Consider the following 17,054-nt stretch of genomic DNA (forward strand, 5'->3'; position numbering starts at 1 on the left):
AAAGGTTCCACCTTCCAAGAGCTCCAATCAACCAGACCTTTACTTTTACTTTTCTTTTTCTTTTTCTTTTCTTCAAAAGCAAACAAAAATCTTGGCCGTTCATTCCGCCTTTAAATATCAAATCAACGTGCATACTTTTTTTTTTTAATTTATATATATGGAAACAAAAAAGATGCCGTGCTGTCGACAACGATGCGCCCTTTCTGCGTCACGTACCAAGTGCGTGTTTCAAAATAAACAAAAAGAAAAAAGGTATAATATTTAATCCAACGGCTAGGTTTCGTGTGTAGCCTGGCTTCCTCACGTTTTACTTACCTCGATATTACCAAAGCGTCCCTTCTCTTATTTTTTCCCTTTCCCTATAAATCTTTCCCACCATCGATGTTCTTGTTTTCTTTCCTCCATCTTCAATTTTCTTTTCTAAATTTTCCTTTTATGTTTAATTTTATTTCTTCATGGCTCGTTGAAGGCAGCGTGGTACTCTTCTTCTTCTTTTTTTCCCTTCTTCGTTTTCTGTTGTGTTCTTCTAGTTTACCTTTTCTGATATTTTCCAAAAAGAACAAGATATTTTCACCTTTTTCTGGCGTTTCTCATCTTCTGATGGGGAGATTTCCGAGCGTCGACCGTTGGTTCTGTGGTATGTGGCCTCCCTTTTATTAGAACGGGAACGATGCTCGGGAGTTCTGCGGATCCCGGCGGGGAATTTGTAGATCTGCGGTTTTCTTTAGTCTTTCGCGAACTCCGTTTCAAGATCTGGATTTTGTAGGGTTTTCTTTTGTGAAATTAAAGCGTGAGTTGTTCTGTTCCAAGACAGATCTGGGAGATGTCGTTTGGATGTGTAGGAACGATCCTTGATTCAGTTTTTCGTTTTCTTTTCTTAGCAGGCATGGTCAGAGGGCTGCTGAGGGTCGAGTTTGTAAATAAGACTAATTAACCCTCACATCTAACCTGTACATACTTGAGGAAAAAGATCAGCCTTCCGTTGTCTATCCGTGCTGAAGATGCGCCGATCCAACGGGTTCGAAGATATGGCTGATCTCGCAAGGGCGAGGACGTCTCTCGCCGCTCAGGAACGCTGCAGGGGACCCCTCCTCTGCCCGAAACCGAGACGACTCGCCATCATCAACCATGCCATTTCTGGCGACTCCGTGCGACCTCTCTGGCTGCCTCTGAGGTATCTCTCTCTCTTTCCCTCTCTCTCTCTCTCTCTCTCTCTGTAGATCTATCGATGTGAAGCTGATCTACGGTAATCTTGCCAATGAACAGCCATCCGACGGAGCAGCTCGAGTCCAAAGCCGGATCGGAACTCCTTGACATAATTTTTGCAAAGGTACACCGTCCCCCATCTCTTTTCCCTCTCCTCTTCGTTCTTTAGAAAAATTCTACCTGGAATCTGAAGATTGATCGGTTGTTTGTGGATGTTCTTAATCGCAGGGCGTGTACGGTGTTGACCAGTCGGGTTGCGGGTCGCCTCCCTATTTCTGCGGATCCCCGCCGAGCCGAGCGGCGAACCCTCTGATCCACGACGTTCGGTTTACGGAGGGCCGCAGGGACGATCTTCCCCCGGTGCCCTTTCCGGTGCCGGCCAGTTTTTCAGCGTCGCCGGCATCGTCTCCTCCCTCCTCCCCATCGCCTTCCTCCGCTCGCAAGGGATGCGCGAGGGCCAAGTTCGGTCACAAGCCCGCTGCCGTCAGAATCGAAGGTTTTGACTCCCTCGACCGAGATCGAAGGGGCTGCAGCATCCCGGCGATGGCCTGATCCGTCCATCCACTAACATCATGATCATTTTGTTGACCCCACAAATCGAAAGTCAACGTGAGTTTCACCACAATTTCCATCAACAGAAAGGAAGCAGCACATCAGGAGAAGAAAAAAAAGTCTTTTTTTAGAAAAGGGAGTTCATGTTGTCAAGTTGTGTATATGTATTATGTAAATGAGTTTTTGAAATAAGAGAGGAAGTGTGATGCGCCTCTTGTTCTGAGAAAGGGTGAGGTTTTCCTTTTGAGGTTTAGGTTAGGTTTAGCTCTAGGTATGAATGAGTGAGATCAGGAATTTTAGAGGGGTTCTGAGAAAGGGTGAGGTTAGATTTGCCTTGGCTTTGCTTTGTTATTTTTTCCCCTTTGGTTCTCTGCCCGTGGCTGAATCTGTATATTGTTCTGGAATATGTCTAGGGTTTGAGTATTTTTATCTTAATTTTTGTAATTCGGTTTTCTCCATTAATGTAAATATTTAATTTTTCATTCTCTTTGAGTTTTGAATGGTGCAATTGTTCCTCGCTTCTGCTTTTCTTGCGCAAATGAAATTCAACGAAGGGTTTGGTTCCGCTGGTTTTGTCAGCATCGTCTGTAAGGAGGTAGGGTTTGTTGGTTAAGTTAGCACGAAGCCTGTCTGTGGGGGTGGGACGATGTGTGATTAATTATTTAAGTTAGTTTTGCTACTGTGCTCCAGGAGCGCACACCTTACACCCACCTAGTGGAAACCATATGTGCAGGTTGCAGCTTCTCAATCAGACTTCATAGATGCATTCAACATGGTTTATTTGATAATAATCATGCCTTAGATAGTATTTTTTGGATATGAAAAATAGATTTTTGAGTTATAAATTTTTGTACATTCTGGTCCGTTGCTTTTGTAAAGTTTGTTTATATTAGATAATAGTAATGATATGGTGCTCCGGGATCACCTACTCCCACCTAACAGAAGGTTCAATTTAAAAAAAAAAAATTGAGTTGGTTAAGTTAGCACGAAGCCTGTCTGTGGGGTGGGACGGTGGGTGATTAATTATTTAAGTTAGTATTGCTACTGTGCTCCAGGAACTCACACCTTACACCCAAACCATATGTGCAGGTTGCAGCTTCTCAATCAGACTTCTTAGATAATCATGCCTTATATCGTACTTTTTTTTATATGAAAATTAGTTTTTTGAGTTATAACTTTTGGTACGTTGTGTTCCGTTGATTTTTTAAAGAACTTATATTTTTGTCATAATCACATGATCCAAAACTTGTTTTTCTATTGGGTCTAATCAACCAAAAAAGCTCAAATTTTTTTTTAAATTTAATCTTCTGTTAGGTGGGAGTTAGGTGCTCCCGGAGCACCATATCATTACTATTTTCTAATATAAACAAACTTTACAAAAGCAGGAGCTGTGACAACACAGGCTGAGGTGTGTGAGGACTGAAGTTAGGGTTTTGGTAAACCTGGGGTAATCAGCAATGACGTTGTCTGATGATCCGTCCTTTTCTGCTGTGTGGGGTTTTTTCCTTCTCATGTCACAAAGACACGGGTGAGACTCGGTACTTGGCTCGAGTTTCATAAGAAAAAAAAAAAAGGATTCTTTTGAAGAATAGGACACAAACTTTTAAATTATGTTTTTGTTAAAATACTACTATATTCAAATATTGAATTCATGATTATTTTTGTGTGGGATCCCTTGTTTTGAAATGGGGTTTTTGTAGGTATGTGATGGTGACAAATGACCGAAAGGTGTTAGGCTGTTTCTGTCCCTTTTTCATCATCGTCACGTGCACTGTTTGCTTCGATCAACCCTCGTTGAGGGATTCTCTTCGTCTTTTTGGTTTGAACTTTGGCCTTATCTCGTGGGGGACTTTACTACACCTATCTCTCTCCTTCTTTGCCTTTACTTTGTTGTCACGCATTTGATGATTAACGGTGTCAATGGGTCAGGACCCGACCTGTACTAAACCCTGTAGAAGGTCAGGGTTTGGTGATAAATAAGAAGCTCCTATTAAAATTAGGGTCGGACCTGAAAGGTCCAATTAATATATAGAGCCGGGTATGGTTTGTGAAATTTTATACCCGTCTCGAAACCGACCCAAGTTTCGACAAAGATCCGTTATTTTTCAATGTAAAAAAGATAAAAAAACTTTATTTTACCGAGTATGGTTCGGGTTTGGTTTATGTAATCCTTATAGAATCCGGGTATGGTTTTTTTTTTAAGGTGAGTCCATTCCAGGCCTGATACCAGCATCTCAAATTAGATTTTGGGTCTGGTGGGTCCGTCGTGATCAAGTTGATTCGTGCTCATCCTTTAGGAGGTATGGTTTTGTCATGTCAACGTTTCAACTTTTTCAATTACTGTTACCTCACACTGTTTCATTTGTATTGGAGCGTTTCACCACTGTCTGTGCAGCCAAGAAAATCAATTCTGGCCATGTGCCTTGTCAGACAAGCCTTAAATGCAGAGTGTTAAGGTATCTATGAGCAGGAATAGTAAAAATATCAGTTCATATATATTTGTGCATTAAGCACCTGATCACCCTCCATCTTTGAGACAGCGAGTGTCAGTTGTGGTGCCCAAGGCTTGATGGAGGGCAATCAGGTACTTAATGCACAATTTTTGTGCCATGTGATTGCACCCAATCCGGATTCACGGGGTTAACAACACGCTAAGTGCCATTTCATGTGAGGCCGGTACTCTGTAACTGTGGCTCCATGCAATGCTGTCACGTGATTGGCTATGACACACTTTTAGCCATGTCACTTAACCGCTCCATTGATATTAGAATTTACTTCATATATATATATATATAAAGTAAATATTAGCTACTTTACAAAAGTAATGAGCTAGAAATCATAGGTGCAAGTTGTGTAGACTCGTTCTAATTACATAGATTCTATTCACATAGATATGATCTTTTGAGTTACTAAATACTGATACAGTGTGAGCCATTGATTTTTGGACCTCTTCAAAAAATTAATTACTTGTCATAATTACATAATTCAAAACAAAGTTCCTACTAAACAAACAATTTTGATCACATTGGTAGCATTTGATCTACCAAAAATTTAATTTAAAAAAAAAAGTGATTTCTACTCATTATATATATATATATAGTAATGGGTAGGTGCTAAACACATTTGGTGCTAAACCACGTGTGAAATGGGGTTTTCAGTTTTTTCCGATGTTTTTTATGCAGTTCCGGACCTATACATGTTTTGGACATGGTAGATTTACTATGAATCTGGATCATGTATTTTTGATGAAAAAAAAATGATGTTTGGAGCTTGAAAAATTTACCCATGTTTAAAATCAATCGCTTCAAGAGTTGATCCTTATAAAATCAAGTACATAGATCACATCTGCACGGTCAGAATTTAAAAATAAAATAAAAAAACTCGAAAAACTTATTTAGCACACGGTATATATATATATATATATATATATATATATATGAAGTAAGAAGCTCCAACCGTACGTGTGAAAAAAAAAAAGTTACCATGGCCGTTTCACTCCGTAGTCCTTACTGGAAAGGGCAGTTATTGCGCTCAATGCTTAACTCTGGCTTCTATTTAATTTATTTGAATCATTGTCAGGATGTTTGTCCATGTTACTGATCTCGAATAAGATCAGAGATGTATTTATATGAGCGTACTACCATGATACGAAACTGACGCTCCTCTCTTTACCTGCCACAATGGTAGCCCCCCCGCCATGAGCACTTCCCCTCCCTCTGCCATCCTCCTCCTTGGGGTCTGATGGAAACGACGTAACGGGTGGTGGTTGATCGTGTTAATGAAGTGGTTGAATCTCTCTTGGGGAACTCAGTTCATGAACTTTGTGAGTCTATGGGTTCCAAAATCACTGATAAGGAGGCTTTATCAATCCAGAACTACAGTTACACCAGAAAACAACAGTGAATGCCCTAGTCTCTCTAAGCTAAAGACAGAAATTAGAAGCCTTTTAACATAAAGCATAATTCTTTTATCGGTGTTGCAATTGCCAATAGAAGAACCAAGTGGAAGTCATCACGTTCAAAATGAAATTTGCAGCTTGGAATGCCAGAGACTTAAACTCCAACTCTTCTTTGGTAACTGGAGAACAAATCAAAAGCTTGATATTCTGGCAGTGGTGGAGTTAAAATTAGAAAGTGGTGGACAACAATATTTGCCGTGCAATTTGGAAGGGGTGTAGGTTCTCATTCAAGCCTTCCATCTATTCTGCTCAAGGGATTTTAATTTGTTGGAGATTAGATTGGGTTGACCAGGTGGTGTGGACTGGAGATTTCTCTATATCAATCCTGTTCTCTTCTCCATCTTTGTTGTCTCCCCTATTGTTGAGGGTAGTGTATAGTCCCACAACAAGTCCAAGGAAAAGGCGTTTGTGGTTTGAACTCAGCAAAGTGGGGCTCAAGCTTATGCCTACTGGTGTGCCATCGATGATTTTAATTGCATTAAGTCTCTTGATGAATGTAATCGCCCAAAGAAGTTTACATGCTCAATAAAGGACTTTAATGACTTCATTGAGAGACGGAGGCTTTATGATATCCCCGATGGTGGGCAATTTTTCAAATGGTCAAAAAATAGATATTCTTCATGTTTAAAGAAACTAGACCGCGCTCTCGCCTCGATGGATTTTGTCGATGCTCATCATGATTTATCGGCTTATGTATGTCCCCGAGTTGCATATGAACATGGAGCTGTTATTCTTCAGTTTGAGAACAAAATTAAAACGTCTAATCATTTCATATTTGAAGATTGGTGGATGGATATTCCTGGCTTTTCCAAGAAAGTCTCTCAGCAGTGGTCTAAGCCCATCTATGGCAAATGTCCATTCAGATTGGTGAACAGGTTGAATGTCATATTATCAAATGGGTAAAGGAGAACAGGGGAGGTAGGTGATAATGATAAAAGATAAGGAGGTTCATGTTCACGATAAGAGGCATAAACAACTGGTGCATATGAAGAGGCATACACTACAAGAAAAACGTTAATCAGCGGATTATTTTTGTCTTAAATTTAAGACGAATTAGCTAGAGAAAATTAGTCATAGTTAAAATTGAAACTATTTATGGAATTAGTGACGAAAAACATTTGGTTGCAAACTCTGTCGTTATTTAGCGATGAAAAACATTCCGTCGCTAATTCATTGCTAACTAGCGACGGATGAGCGCCATATTTTTTTTCATTGTTAATTTACGATGAATTTAGAGACGGAATGTTTTCGACCCTAAACGATCGCTACTTTTTTATTTAAACTGCGCGAAATTCTCTCTCTCTCTCTCTCTCTCTCTCTCTAATTAACCCCCCACCCCCAAATCGGCTTCCCGACGGGGAAGAGGGCGTCCTGCACCGTCGTCGTCGATCATCGTCCGTGGAAGATCATCGTCCGCGGCACAATCTAATGCTCTTTCTATTGCTCTTTCAACTTGAGAGTTAGGGTTTACGGCGTGGGCTACTCGGCGTCGTTGTCGATCCACAGGAGAAGAGGCGATCTCGTTGCGCACCTGAAGAAGGTCGATAAGGGAGAGGGAGGTTTAGTTCTCGAAGACGTTCCTCGCTTGACCGATTATCTACCAAAATTACAGGTAATTTGCTTTTTTATTTTCTTTTTGATATTTGTTGTTTTCTTCCTTCTGTGTCGTGATTTTGTTTCTCGATCTAGGGGTTTGGATCGTTAACTAGCGGTTTTGTCTGTTTTGGGAACGAAAGAATGAGGCACTTAATAAATCCGGCCATCTCTGTGGAGAATTTGTGCATTTACGAGAGTTATAAGATTGATCGATGTTTGTTTGCTTTTGGTTAATTCTGGAAGGAAACTTTCTCTCTAACGATTCTCATCGCCATCTGATCATTATCGATGGAATTGTATATTTTTCATGATTTATAAGTTTGATTGGCGACTGTTTCATTTTTATGCGATTCCAAATGAAGAATACTTTATTCTAAGCGGTTATAAGGAGTTCAATTTTGCATACATTGTTGGTGGAAGCAATTTCCTTGTAAGTCTTTTAATAAACGAGCATATGAACTTGGCATTGATGAAAAGTTGCGATTTGTGCTTATTTTGGTGCTTTTGCACTCATGAAAGCTCTTTCTGATTGATCGTATTTAGGGAGTTGAGGAAGATAAAGATTTTTTTTGCTGCTGCTATGATCGTTGTCACAATGATTTTACCAAGAGGTGAAAGGTGAATTTGTCATCTACTCTGCTGCACTTTCATAATTACAGAGGTTAACGCCTAGCTGCCTTCCTCACTAACCAGAACTTGAACTTATTATTCTCTAAGGCGATCTGTGAGATTTCAATCAACTGCCATAGCCTGAGGATTTGCATGTTAGATGTTGAGCATTTTCGATCGGAGGAGAATTTTGGAGAAAGGCTTTTATGAGATATAATTAAAAAGATGCTTGGTTGTGTCTTTTTTTCTCTCTTTTCACTTTTAAGGATTTATAGATTCTATCCCACTCACAGAGCAAAAAGTGCAGCTTTCTCTGCAACTGAGGAGCTTGTTACATGTTCCATTGTATGTAGGTTTTCCTCTAAAGTTTCAGCACCCTCAACTTTGTCTCGTCCAACTGATCTTTTACCTTGGGAAGTTACAGTGCGCTTCTTTAGTGTAAATTATGAGTTTCACAGTGTGGTTCTTTAGTATGAATTATGATGATTTCACCTTTGAAGGAGAGGATATGTAGACACCCAAAACACAAAATAAATTGATCCATCCTGTGATGTTTGTTTGAATTATGATGTTTTCCCTCGTTTTTATAAGGATTCTGAAAATTCTGAACTGAAAGAAAAGAACAACTTATATCTTGTGTGTTTTTGAACATTTGTTTTGACTTTGGCAAATACACAGGTAAGCCCAAATCTTTATGGGGACAACAACACCAGGCTCTTTACTTACTGGACTGTAAGTTTCTTGAGTGAATGTTTGGCCTTTTTTTTACATATGTTAATTCCATTTTGAGTTGATAAACAAGTTCCTAATATTTTGGTGTATTGTGCTTTCATTATTTGATTCAAACAGAGTGATGCATATCAAGCTACAAGGTGCTACAATCTCCTGTGCTCTGGCTTCATCCAAATCAATAGCGAGATAGCCATGGGGGCTAGCATTTCCCCTATCTCGGGTTTTGGTGGTTCCCAATATGATATCAGTATACTGGTGTGGAAGGTAAAAAATATAAATCAGAAAAATCCAAAACAGAAAACACAGAACCAGAGAATATATCTGATATGTCTTTGTTTTATGTTAAAATTTTAAAACCTCCTTGCTCCTTTCTTGAGTTTTGTGTTAATTTTTGTTTTTCTTGACTGAAGGACCCCAAACAAGGAAATTGGTGGATGCAGTTTGGGAATGACTATGTTAGGAGTCATCTGTTCCATTGAAATGGTCACATCTGAGATGATTCAATTGTAGCTATGGTGGTCAGTTCAAGCTTCATTTCTATTTTCTTTTTCATGGATGTTCTACAGCTAATGAACCATTCTCCTTTGTTGGTCCAGTGATTTAGAGGAGAAACTTCTGAATTCCTTAGATAGTATTTTGATAACAATTCTTTTGTTACAAGTTTTAGTTGCTACAAAAATCCGTTGATAAACCAAAGCCATTACATTCTGATTTGAAAGAAGTCAATAAACACAACTGCTTGGATTGTTTAAGAAAAGTTGCTTGCTGCCGTGCCACCTTAGACATTGTAAATTATAGTATTGTTTCAAGAGTGATGCTCTCACTGAAAAAACTCTGAAGCCCAAGTTGGTGATTTTGGATGGTCAGAACTCATAGCTAATGTCTGTGCAATGTTTAGGATAGGATATGTCCTTATGTGCAGTTGACCATGATTATTGTCAATTAGTTTGAAATCCAAACACCTGTGGATGGAATACAATGTAGTGGAAAAACTCAGGCCTATCACCAAGATTTGTTGTAAGAACACTTCTAGACTTTCAAATACATATTTTTTGGTGTTTGTTAGCCCAAATTGTCTGAGATGTGAAGATATTATGATCATGTAGGTATTGATTTGTTAAATGGCAAGCATTTTAAGCTGATTGTGAAGTGTCAGTTACATGTTGCTTAGTCATATTAATGAATCTTGGGTCTATGGTGCATGCATAATATATATATCCATACTCTTGATGATCAAGACTTGCTAGTAATTAATTGAAGTCGGTGATATTGATTAATCTTGGGTTCATAGTGCATGCATGTGTAGTGTGTCCATGTTCTTGATGATAATGGCTTGCTACTAGTAAAATTTTATATGTTAAATATTGCCAAGTTGATAATGTGTTGGATGAATGCAGGCATCTGAAAGTTTTGATGAAGTGGAGGAGTGAATCCCTGTTGTCGCTATTGTTGGCCGACCTAATGTTGGCAAGAGCAGTATTTTGAATGCATTAGTTGGAGAAGATTGACACTTCAATTGCACCACTTTAAGAGGTGAAAAGTTCTAGTTTAGGAAAACATGTTTTTCTGCCGGATATAATCCTTCAATCATTGATGTTCAGTTTCTTAAAGACCTCAAATATGAATTTCATTTTTTTGGTTTTTTTGGTATGATGGATAACCCTGGATATGATGGATATTTGAGCTCTTGTGTAGATGAAGATTTGGTTGACATTATTGAGTCATGCTAACAATCTAATGCTATGTGCATATGCAATAGACTTATGTTTTTACCTTGTAACTGTCTTAATATATTTCAAGTATTTGATTGGAAATGTGCATTTAATATTCATTAATGCTGCTGCTGTATGCATTTGATGGACTCTTACCAATCATTGCAATTAGATTTATTGAGTTCTCATCTAGTCATTTTCTTTGTGTTTGTATGTGGAAAGTGTATTCAACATTTCAGCTTTTCTTTACAAATTATTTTTATCAAAAAGTTAAGGACATACATGTTATCCATGAAAATAGGTATGCTCATTGCTTCTGACAATATGGTTAAATGCCTCTTATAAAAGGTTGGAGTTGCCTGTCTTGTTTTTCTGGAAAATTGTATCTTCACATCATAAGTTGCTCAAGTGGTCTTGACGTTCTTGAAAGAGTTATTGTTGAATGATCACTTTTTGTTGCAGTCAAGGATGTTGTATTCTTCCTCTGATCATGATGGTGGTTTTGTCTTAAGCAGTGGGAGGCTCTTGCTCTTTTGCCCATTGAAATTTTTGTCAACTAGCTCCGGTCACTTTCAGAGGGTACCACAATAATGGGTTTATCAGTTGCTACTGGTGCATACTTTCAGTTGCTACTGGTGCATACTTTTATACTTCCATTTTTGTACGTGATAGCTGCTGTTTTTTTGTCATCTACCATTTCATGGAGTTTTTCGTTGCATTGATTCTTATAAACAGGAATATTGCCATTATCCGTTTCACGTAGTGAATGATTGTTAAGCATGAGTCTGCTCATTCTCTTGTCAAAGAACCAAGTGATCACTATAAATGTTACATGGGAATCATCGTCTCCGTTTAGTTTCCTATTCAAACGAGTATGAACTTGAATGAATTGCAAGCAATCTGGCATGGCCTAATACTACTTTGTTCTATCTTTAATCATGTTTGCTTTGTCCACTTTCAATTGTGTTAACTTTATTTTCATTTAAATATACTTCAGGCATTCTTATTGTCTTTTCTTTTTTTTATTTTGGGTAAGAATGGCATTTTTTTCCCAAGTGTTAACTGTATTATACTATTTAGCAGTATCATATATTTTCCTTACAAGAGGGGGGCCGGGGTTTGCCTCCGGCGCGGGGGTCCAGGGGGGCCGCCCCTGGCGGGGGCTCGAGGGGCAGCGCCCCCTGGACCAAAATTTTTCTTGGGCTTATGTTTGAGACCCAGTTTCTTATGGATCATACTCGACCAAGGTTTTTTTTTTTAAATTTTGCGACGGATATTATCCGTCGCTACTATTTGATTTTGTGACAGAATGTAATCAGTCGCTAATTTAGCGTCGGATTACATTCTGTCACAAAACCAAACCCGTGCCTATTTAGCGACGGATTACATCTGTCGCTATTTAGCGACCAAGATTATGCGATGGACGCTATCCGTCGCTAAACACGTTAGCGACAGATTTGCGATGGATAGCGATTGTCGTTAATCTGCATTTTTCTTGTAGTGATAACTCATTGGCGTATATGAAGAGTCTTGATCAAGATAACCGAATATACGATAAGGAGGTTCATGATGAGGTGGATAACCAATTACATGAAAATCAGGTTCACGACAAGAAGGTTCATGATAAGGTGGATAACCGAATACATGATCATCAGAAGCTAAGGTAAATGGAGATTATCGATAAGGTTGATAACCAAATGAAGGTTATCGATAATGATCAGCTAAGGCTAAGAGGTGTTCACAATAATAAAGAAAACATGAATCATAAAGAGAGAGAGAGTCTGGATTGTAATGAAGTGCCAAATGAAAAGAGCAACGTCTCCAAGCGAAAGCACGGAAGCACGACATACACAAGATGCCACAAAAGGGCAAAATAAACCACAAAAGTGGTCAAGCACAAAAAGAAGATAAAAAATATATCTCACTTCATAGAATGCTTCAAAAGAAGCTTGAGAAATACATGGGGCTGTGCCCCTTATTTATACAGAGCAAGGGACCCAAGGAGGGGCTCCCATAGAGTCGTTGGAGCCCCTCCAACGGTCATATTTATGACCGTTGGAGGGGTCCAACGACTCTATGTGGACCCCTCTCAAGTGAATAAAAAACAAAAAAGAAAAAAAGCAAAAAAGGAAAATGAATAAAGGAAAAAGAAAAAGAGAAAAGCATATCAATGATATGCGTGTACAGGGTGAAATGACAGAAATACCCCTATCAGGTTTTACAAAATAAATAAATATATATTTATATATATAGATAGACACATAGACATATATATATCATATATATGTGTATGTGTCGTAATCTATGTATATATATATATATATATATATATATATATATATATATATATATATATATATATAAATATACATCATATTTTAACACCCCCCCTCAAACACATGGTAAGATCACCGAGAGTTTGCTGAGGAGGAAGTAGAAGCGAGGCGAAGGCAAAGCTTTGGTGAAGAAGTCCGCCAACTAATATTCGGTAGGAACATATGGAAGTTGAATGGTGCCTCGTAAAAACTCATCTCGAACATAATGACAGTCCATCTCAATATGCTTCGTTCGTTCGTGAAAAGTGTGATTGCTAGCGATATAAATGGAGCTCTTGTTGTCACAGCATAGCTTTGAGGGAGTTGAGAATGAGACACCCATATCTTTAAGTAAGCTTCTTAACCATATAATCTCAGTTGTGGTAGTGGCCATCACACGATATTCGGCTTCAGTAGATGAGAGAGAAACTTTACGCTGCTTTTTACACCTCCAGGAGATAAGTGACTCCCCAAGAAACACACAATAACCTGTGGTAGAAATACGATCATCGGGTTTACCCCCCCAATCAGAGTCAGTATACGCAAGTAAAGTAAGAGGTGAAGAAGAGGATAAGAATACTCCCTTAGTTATGGAATCTTTTAGATATCTGATAATCCGCATTACTGCTGCCATGTGAGTGGTGGTAGGAGCAGTCTGAAATTGGCTTGCACTATGAACTGCATGGGAAATGTCAGGCCTGGTAATAGATAAATATGTTAATGATCCAATCAATTGACGATAAGGTGTGGGATCTGCTAAAGGAGTGCCATCATTGGCTCTCATCTTGGCATTGATCACTTCTGGAGTCTCCACCCTTTTGTCATCCGTTAGCCCAGACCTAGCAATAATATCAGAGGCAAGCTTCATCTGAGATAGGACATACCCCTTGGGGGAGTATGCAACTTCAATTCCTAAGAAATACCTCAAAAAACCCAGATCAGACATATCAAAATTTTTCTTAAGAATATTTTTAATAAGATCAATACCTTTCTTATCATTACCTGTGATAATCATATCATCAACATATAATAACAAAATGGTTATGTATTCATTAGAGGATTTAACAAACAAAGCAGTATCAGTGTAACATGAGGAGAAACCATTATCAAGAACTACTTTGCTAAAAAGATCATACCACGCTTTTGGCGCTTGTTTTAACCCATAAAGAGCTTTGTTTAATTTTAGAATATTACCTTTCCCAATTTCAAGACCCGACGGAGGATCCATAAGAACTTCTTCACATAAAGTGCCATTTAAGAAAGCATTTTTAACATCAAGTTGGTATATTGGCCATTGTTTGATGGATGCTAAAGCAATTAAGGTTCGTACACTAGTCATTCTGGCCACGGGAGCAAAAGTTTCTTCATAATCAATCCCATATTCTTGGGCATAGCCTTTTGCTACCAAACGAGCTTTGTATCTTTCAAGAGACCCATCACATTTAGTTTTGACTTTATATACCCATCTACACCCAATTGCCTTTTTTCCTAAAGGTTGAGGAATAATGCTCCAGGTTTGGGCCTTGTTAAGAGCCTCTAGTTCAATTTTCATGGCTTCAATCCAATGTGGGTGATCTTTAGCTTCCTTGAAAGAGGTAGGTTCGTGATACGAATGTATTAACATAAGACAGGTCCTATAATTCGGAGAAAAAGATTCATATGACACAAACTTTTGTGGTGGCCTACTGGTACGAGAAGATCTCCTAGGTAGATTGTTGTCAGTAGATTCTTCTAAAGAGAAGTCTTGAGAGTATCTATCAATAGCAGGTTGATGTTCATTTCCTATCCGCCGGGTATAAACATTTATATCATTAAGGTTTTCATTTGGGGAGGTATTATCATGTTGTTGTATATCATTATAATGTGAAATTCCATCACAACTAGTATCACAAGAAATATCCTCAGGAGACTCAATTCTAGGAGCTAAGTCAAATAGAAAAGAATAATCGATGTCTTCCTTAGATGTGTGGATATCGAAACCATTTTGTTCTTCAATAAAGTTTACATTTCTCGACACATATAATTTATTGTTTCGAATATCGAAACATCTATAGCCTTTTTGATTCTCACCATAGCCAATGAACACACATTCAATAGCTTTAGGTGACAACTTATCTTGTCCTAAACTAAGTACAAAACATTTGCAACCAAAGATTCTTAATCTATTAAAATCAGGAGTAATTTTAAATAATTTTTCAAAGGGCGAAACATTTTTCAAAGAGGAAGAGGGCATACGATTCACAAGATATGTTGCGGTAAGAAGAGCTTCGGCCCAAAAGTTTTTAGGAACACATTTAGACACAAGAAGAGTTCTTGTGGTTTCAATTAAATGCCTATGTTTCCTTTCCGCAAGACCATTTTGTTGCGGAGTTTTAGGACAAGATCGTTGGTGCAAAATTCCATTTGTTTTAAAATAATTTTGGAAGTCTTTAGACATGTATTCTCCTCCTGAGTCGGATCTAAAAATGGCTATATTGTGTTGGAATTGATTTTGAACAAGAGCGTGAAACTCTTTAAAATTAGTGAAGACATCAAATTTATTCTTGATAATATAAACCCATGTGTATCTAGTAAAATCATCAATAAAAGAAACATAGTAAGAGAAGCCTCCTTTGGACATAACGGGTGCCGGTCCCCATACATCGGAATGCACAAGTTCAAAAGGCCTTTTTGACACAAAATTGCTATGAGAATATGGAAGAGAGTGAATTTTCCCAAGAATACAATCATTGCATGTAAATGTATTTGTATTACAAAATTTTTCCAAAAATGGAAAAAGGTACAATTTGGAAATACTAGGGTGCCCAAGTCTCTTATGCCAAGTCTCAATATCTTTGGATTGAACATGATTACAAAATGATTTGGATGGCAAAGACAAAAAATCCATATAGTAAAGGTCCCCTCTTCTATGGCCTTGCCCAATCCGCTTCCCGGACCGGAGATCCTGCACATAGCAATGGGTTGGTGAAAAAGAGACATTACACTCAAAATTGGTGATTTGAGAGACGGAGAAAAGATTTAGATTAAGTTTTGGGATGATTCGGATTTTGGGAACAAAAAATTCTTTGTTTCGGTCATAAATTTTCTCAAGGTTTCCAATACCCTCAACATTTAAAGAAGTTCCATCGGCGGTGGATACATATGATTTAAACTTATTAAGACTTGGTTTTGACAAAAGTGATGCATTTGGAGTCATATGGAAAGAGGCACCCGAATCAAGAATCCAAGAAGGCATACCTGTGAATGAAGAAATGGCGGCACCGGAAGTGGAAGGTGAGGATGATGATGTAGAGGCGTTCATCTTCATAAATTGTTGGAGAGTTTCGGTTAGATGAGCGATGGAATCCTTTATGTCACCATCCTTCTTAGAATCTTCATTGATGATTGGTGGAGTTTCTCCCACGAAAGCTACCTTCTTCTTGAATTTAGGGCAATCGGGACGAATATGGCCTGGTTCATTACAATTATGACAAATGATTTTCCTTCCTCCACCATTATTCTTCCAAAAATGTGGTGGTTTATATGATCTTACATTGTTGCCGGGTCTAGACACGGCATGAACTTCATCAACATCCCTTTTCAAAGCCAAACGGGTTTCTTCTTGACATAAATCGGCCAAAATATCGCTTAGAGGAGTAGAGGCTCTATGAAGTAGAGATCCTCTAAGTTGTTCAAATTCGGGACGAAGCCCATGAATAAATTGAAAGAACCTCTCTTTTTCCATTTGCTCTTGTCTCATAGCAATAGCACTTCCTTCCCATTGCGGTTCGAGAAGGACAAGTTCATCCCATAAAGAGGATAGGGCACTATAGTAGTCCCTAATGCTCATATCACCTTGCTTGGTAGCTCTTACCTTTTCTTGAAGAAAAAAATGCCTAGCAAGGTCTCTTTGAGTGTACATACCTTTCATGAAAAACCATGCTTCATTAGCCTTCTTGAATTTAGCAAGATTTGCACAAATCTTCAATTCGACGTTATTCATGAACCATGCTAAGATTTTAGCATGTTCACTTTCCCAATCTTCCATTTTAGAAGAGTAATCAAGAATAGCCTTTTCTTTTTCTTCTTCATTCAAGGCTTTTTCTTCACCTCCTTCAAATTTAGTTAACTTTAGTTGTGGTTCCGGAATGGTTCCACATACATAACCCCAAAGCCTTTTACCTTTGAGATTATTCTCCATAGCGGCCGCCCACATGCGATAATTGGTCCCATCCAATTTGAATGAGAGATCGATTTTTGCATCTTTGTTGGCCATTAGAAGAAAAATTTATAAGACAAGAGAGAAGAGAGGTATTACTTGTCAATGGAGGATCCAATGAAGCCTTCTTAGCCAAGGCTCTGATACCATGTAATGAAGTGCCAAATGAAAAGAGC

The 17,054-nt window shown here is 38.4% G+C and overlaps 1 protein-coding gene and 1 long non-coding RNA gene across 7 annotated transcripts; both read left to right on the top strand.

Annotated features, from left to right (window-relative positions):
* The first annotated feature begins 363 nt into the window (after positions 1 to 363).
* On the top strand, positions 364 to 2,250 carry LOC149827380 (uncharacterized). Of its 4 annotated transcripts, none has more exons than XM_090019325.1 (4): positions 364 to 477; positions 885 to 1,174; positions 1,267 to 1,330; positions 1,435 to 2,250. In XM_090019325.1, the coding sequence occupies exons 2-4, from the start codon at positions 1,002 to 1,004 to the stop codon at positions 1,756 to 1,758; spliced, it is 561 nt and encodes a 186-aa protein (XP_089875451.1). In that variant the 5' UTR covers positions 364 to 477; positions 885 to 1,001; the 3' UTR covers positions 1,759 to 2,250. The 4 variants fall into 4 exon arrangements, with proteins under 4 accessions (XP_089875451.1, XP_089875454.1, XP_089875452.1 ...); XM_090019328.1 differs by having other exon boundaries at positions 375 to 477; positions 882 to 1,174; XM_090019326.1 differs by lacking the exon at positions 364 to 477 and adding an exon at positions 529 to 790 and having other exon boundaries at positions 882 to 1,174.
* Positions 2,251 to 7,047: 4,797 nt separating this feature from the next.
* On the top strand, positions 7,048 to 11,214 carry LOC149827381 (uncharacterized). 3 transcript variants are annotated; one of them, XR_016434890.1, is made up of 6 exons: positions 7,048 to 7,328; positions 7,856 to 7,973; positions 8,600 to 8,653; positions 8,771 to 8,917; positions 9,064 to 9,171; positions 10,051 to 11,214. It is a non-coding gene; the product is annotated as an uncharacterized LOC149827381 (long non-coding RNA). The 3 variants fall into 3 exon arrangements; XR_016434889.1 differs by having other exon boundaries at positions 7,856 to 7,930; XR_016434891.1 differs by lacking the exon at positions 7,856 to 7,973.
* The last annotated feature ends 5,840 nt before the right edge of the window (positions 11,215 to 17,054 follow it).

The sequence above is a fragment of the Nuphar pumila genome, chromosome 10, assembly GCF_984573655.1.
Source record: "Nuphar pumila chromosome 10, dmNupPumi1.hap1.1, whole genome shotgun sequence".
NCBI lineage: Eukaryota > Viridiplantae > Streptophyta > Magnoliopsida > Nymphaeales > Nymphaeaceae > Nuphar > Nuphar pumila.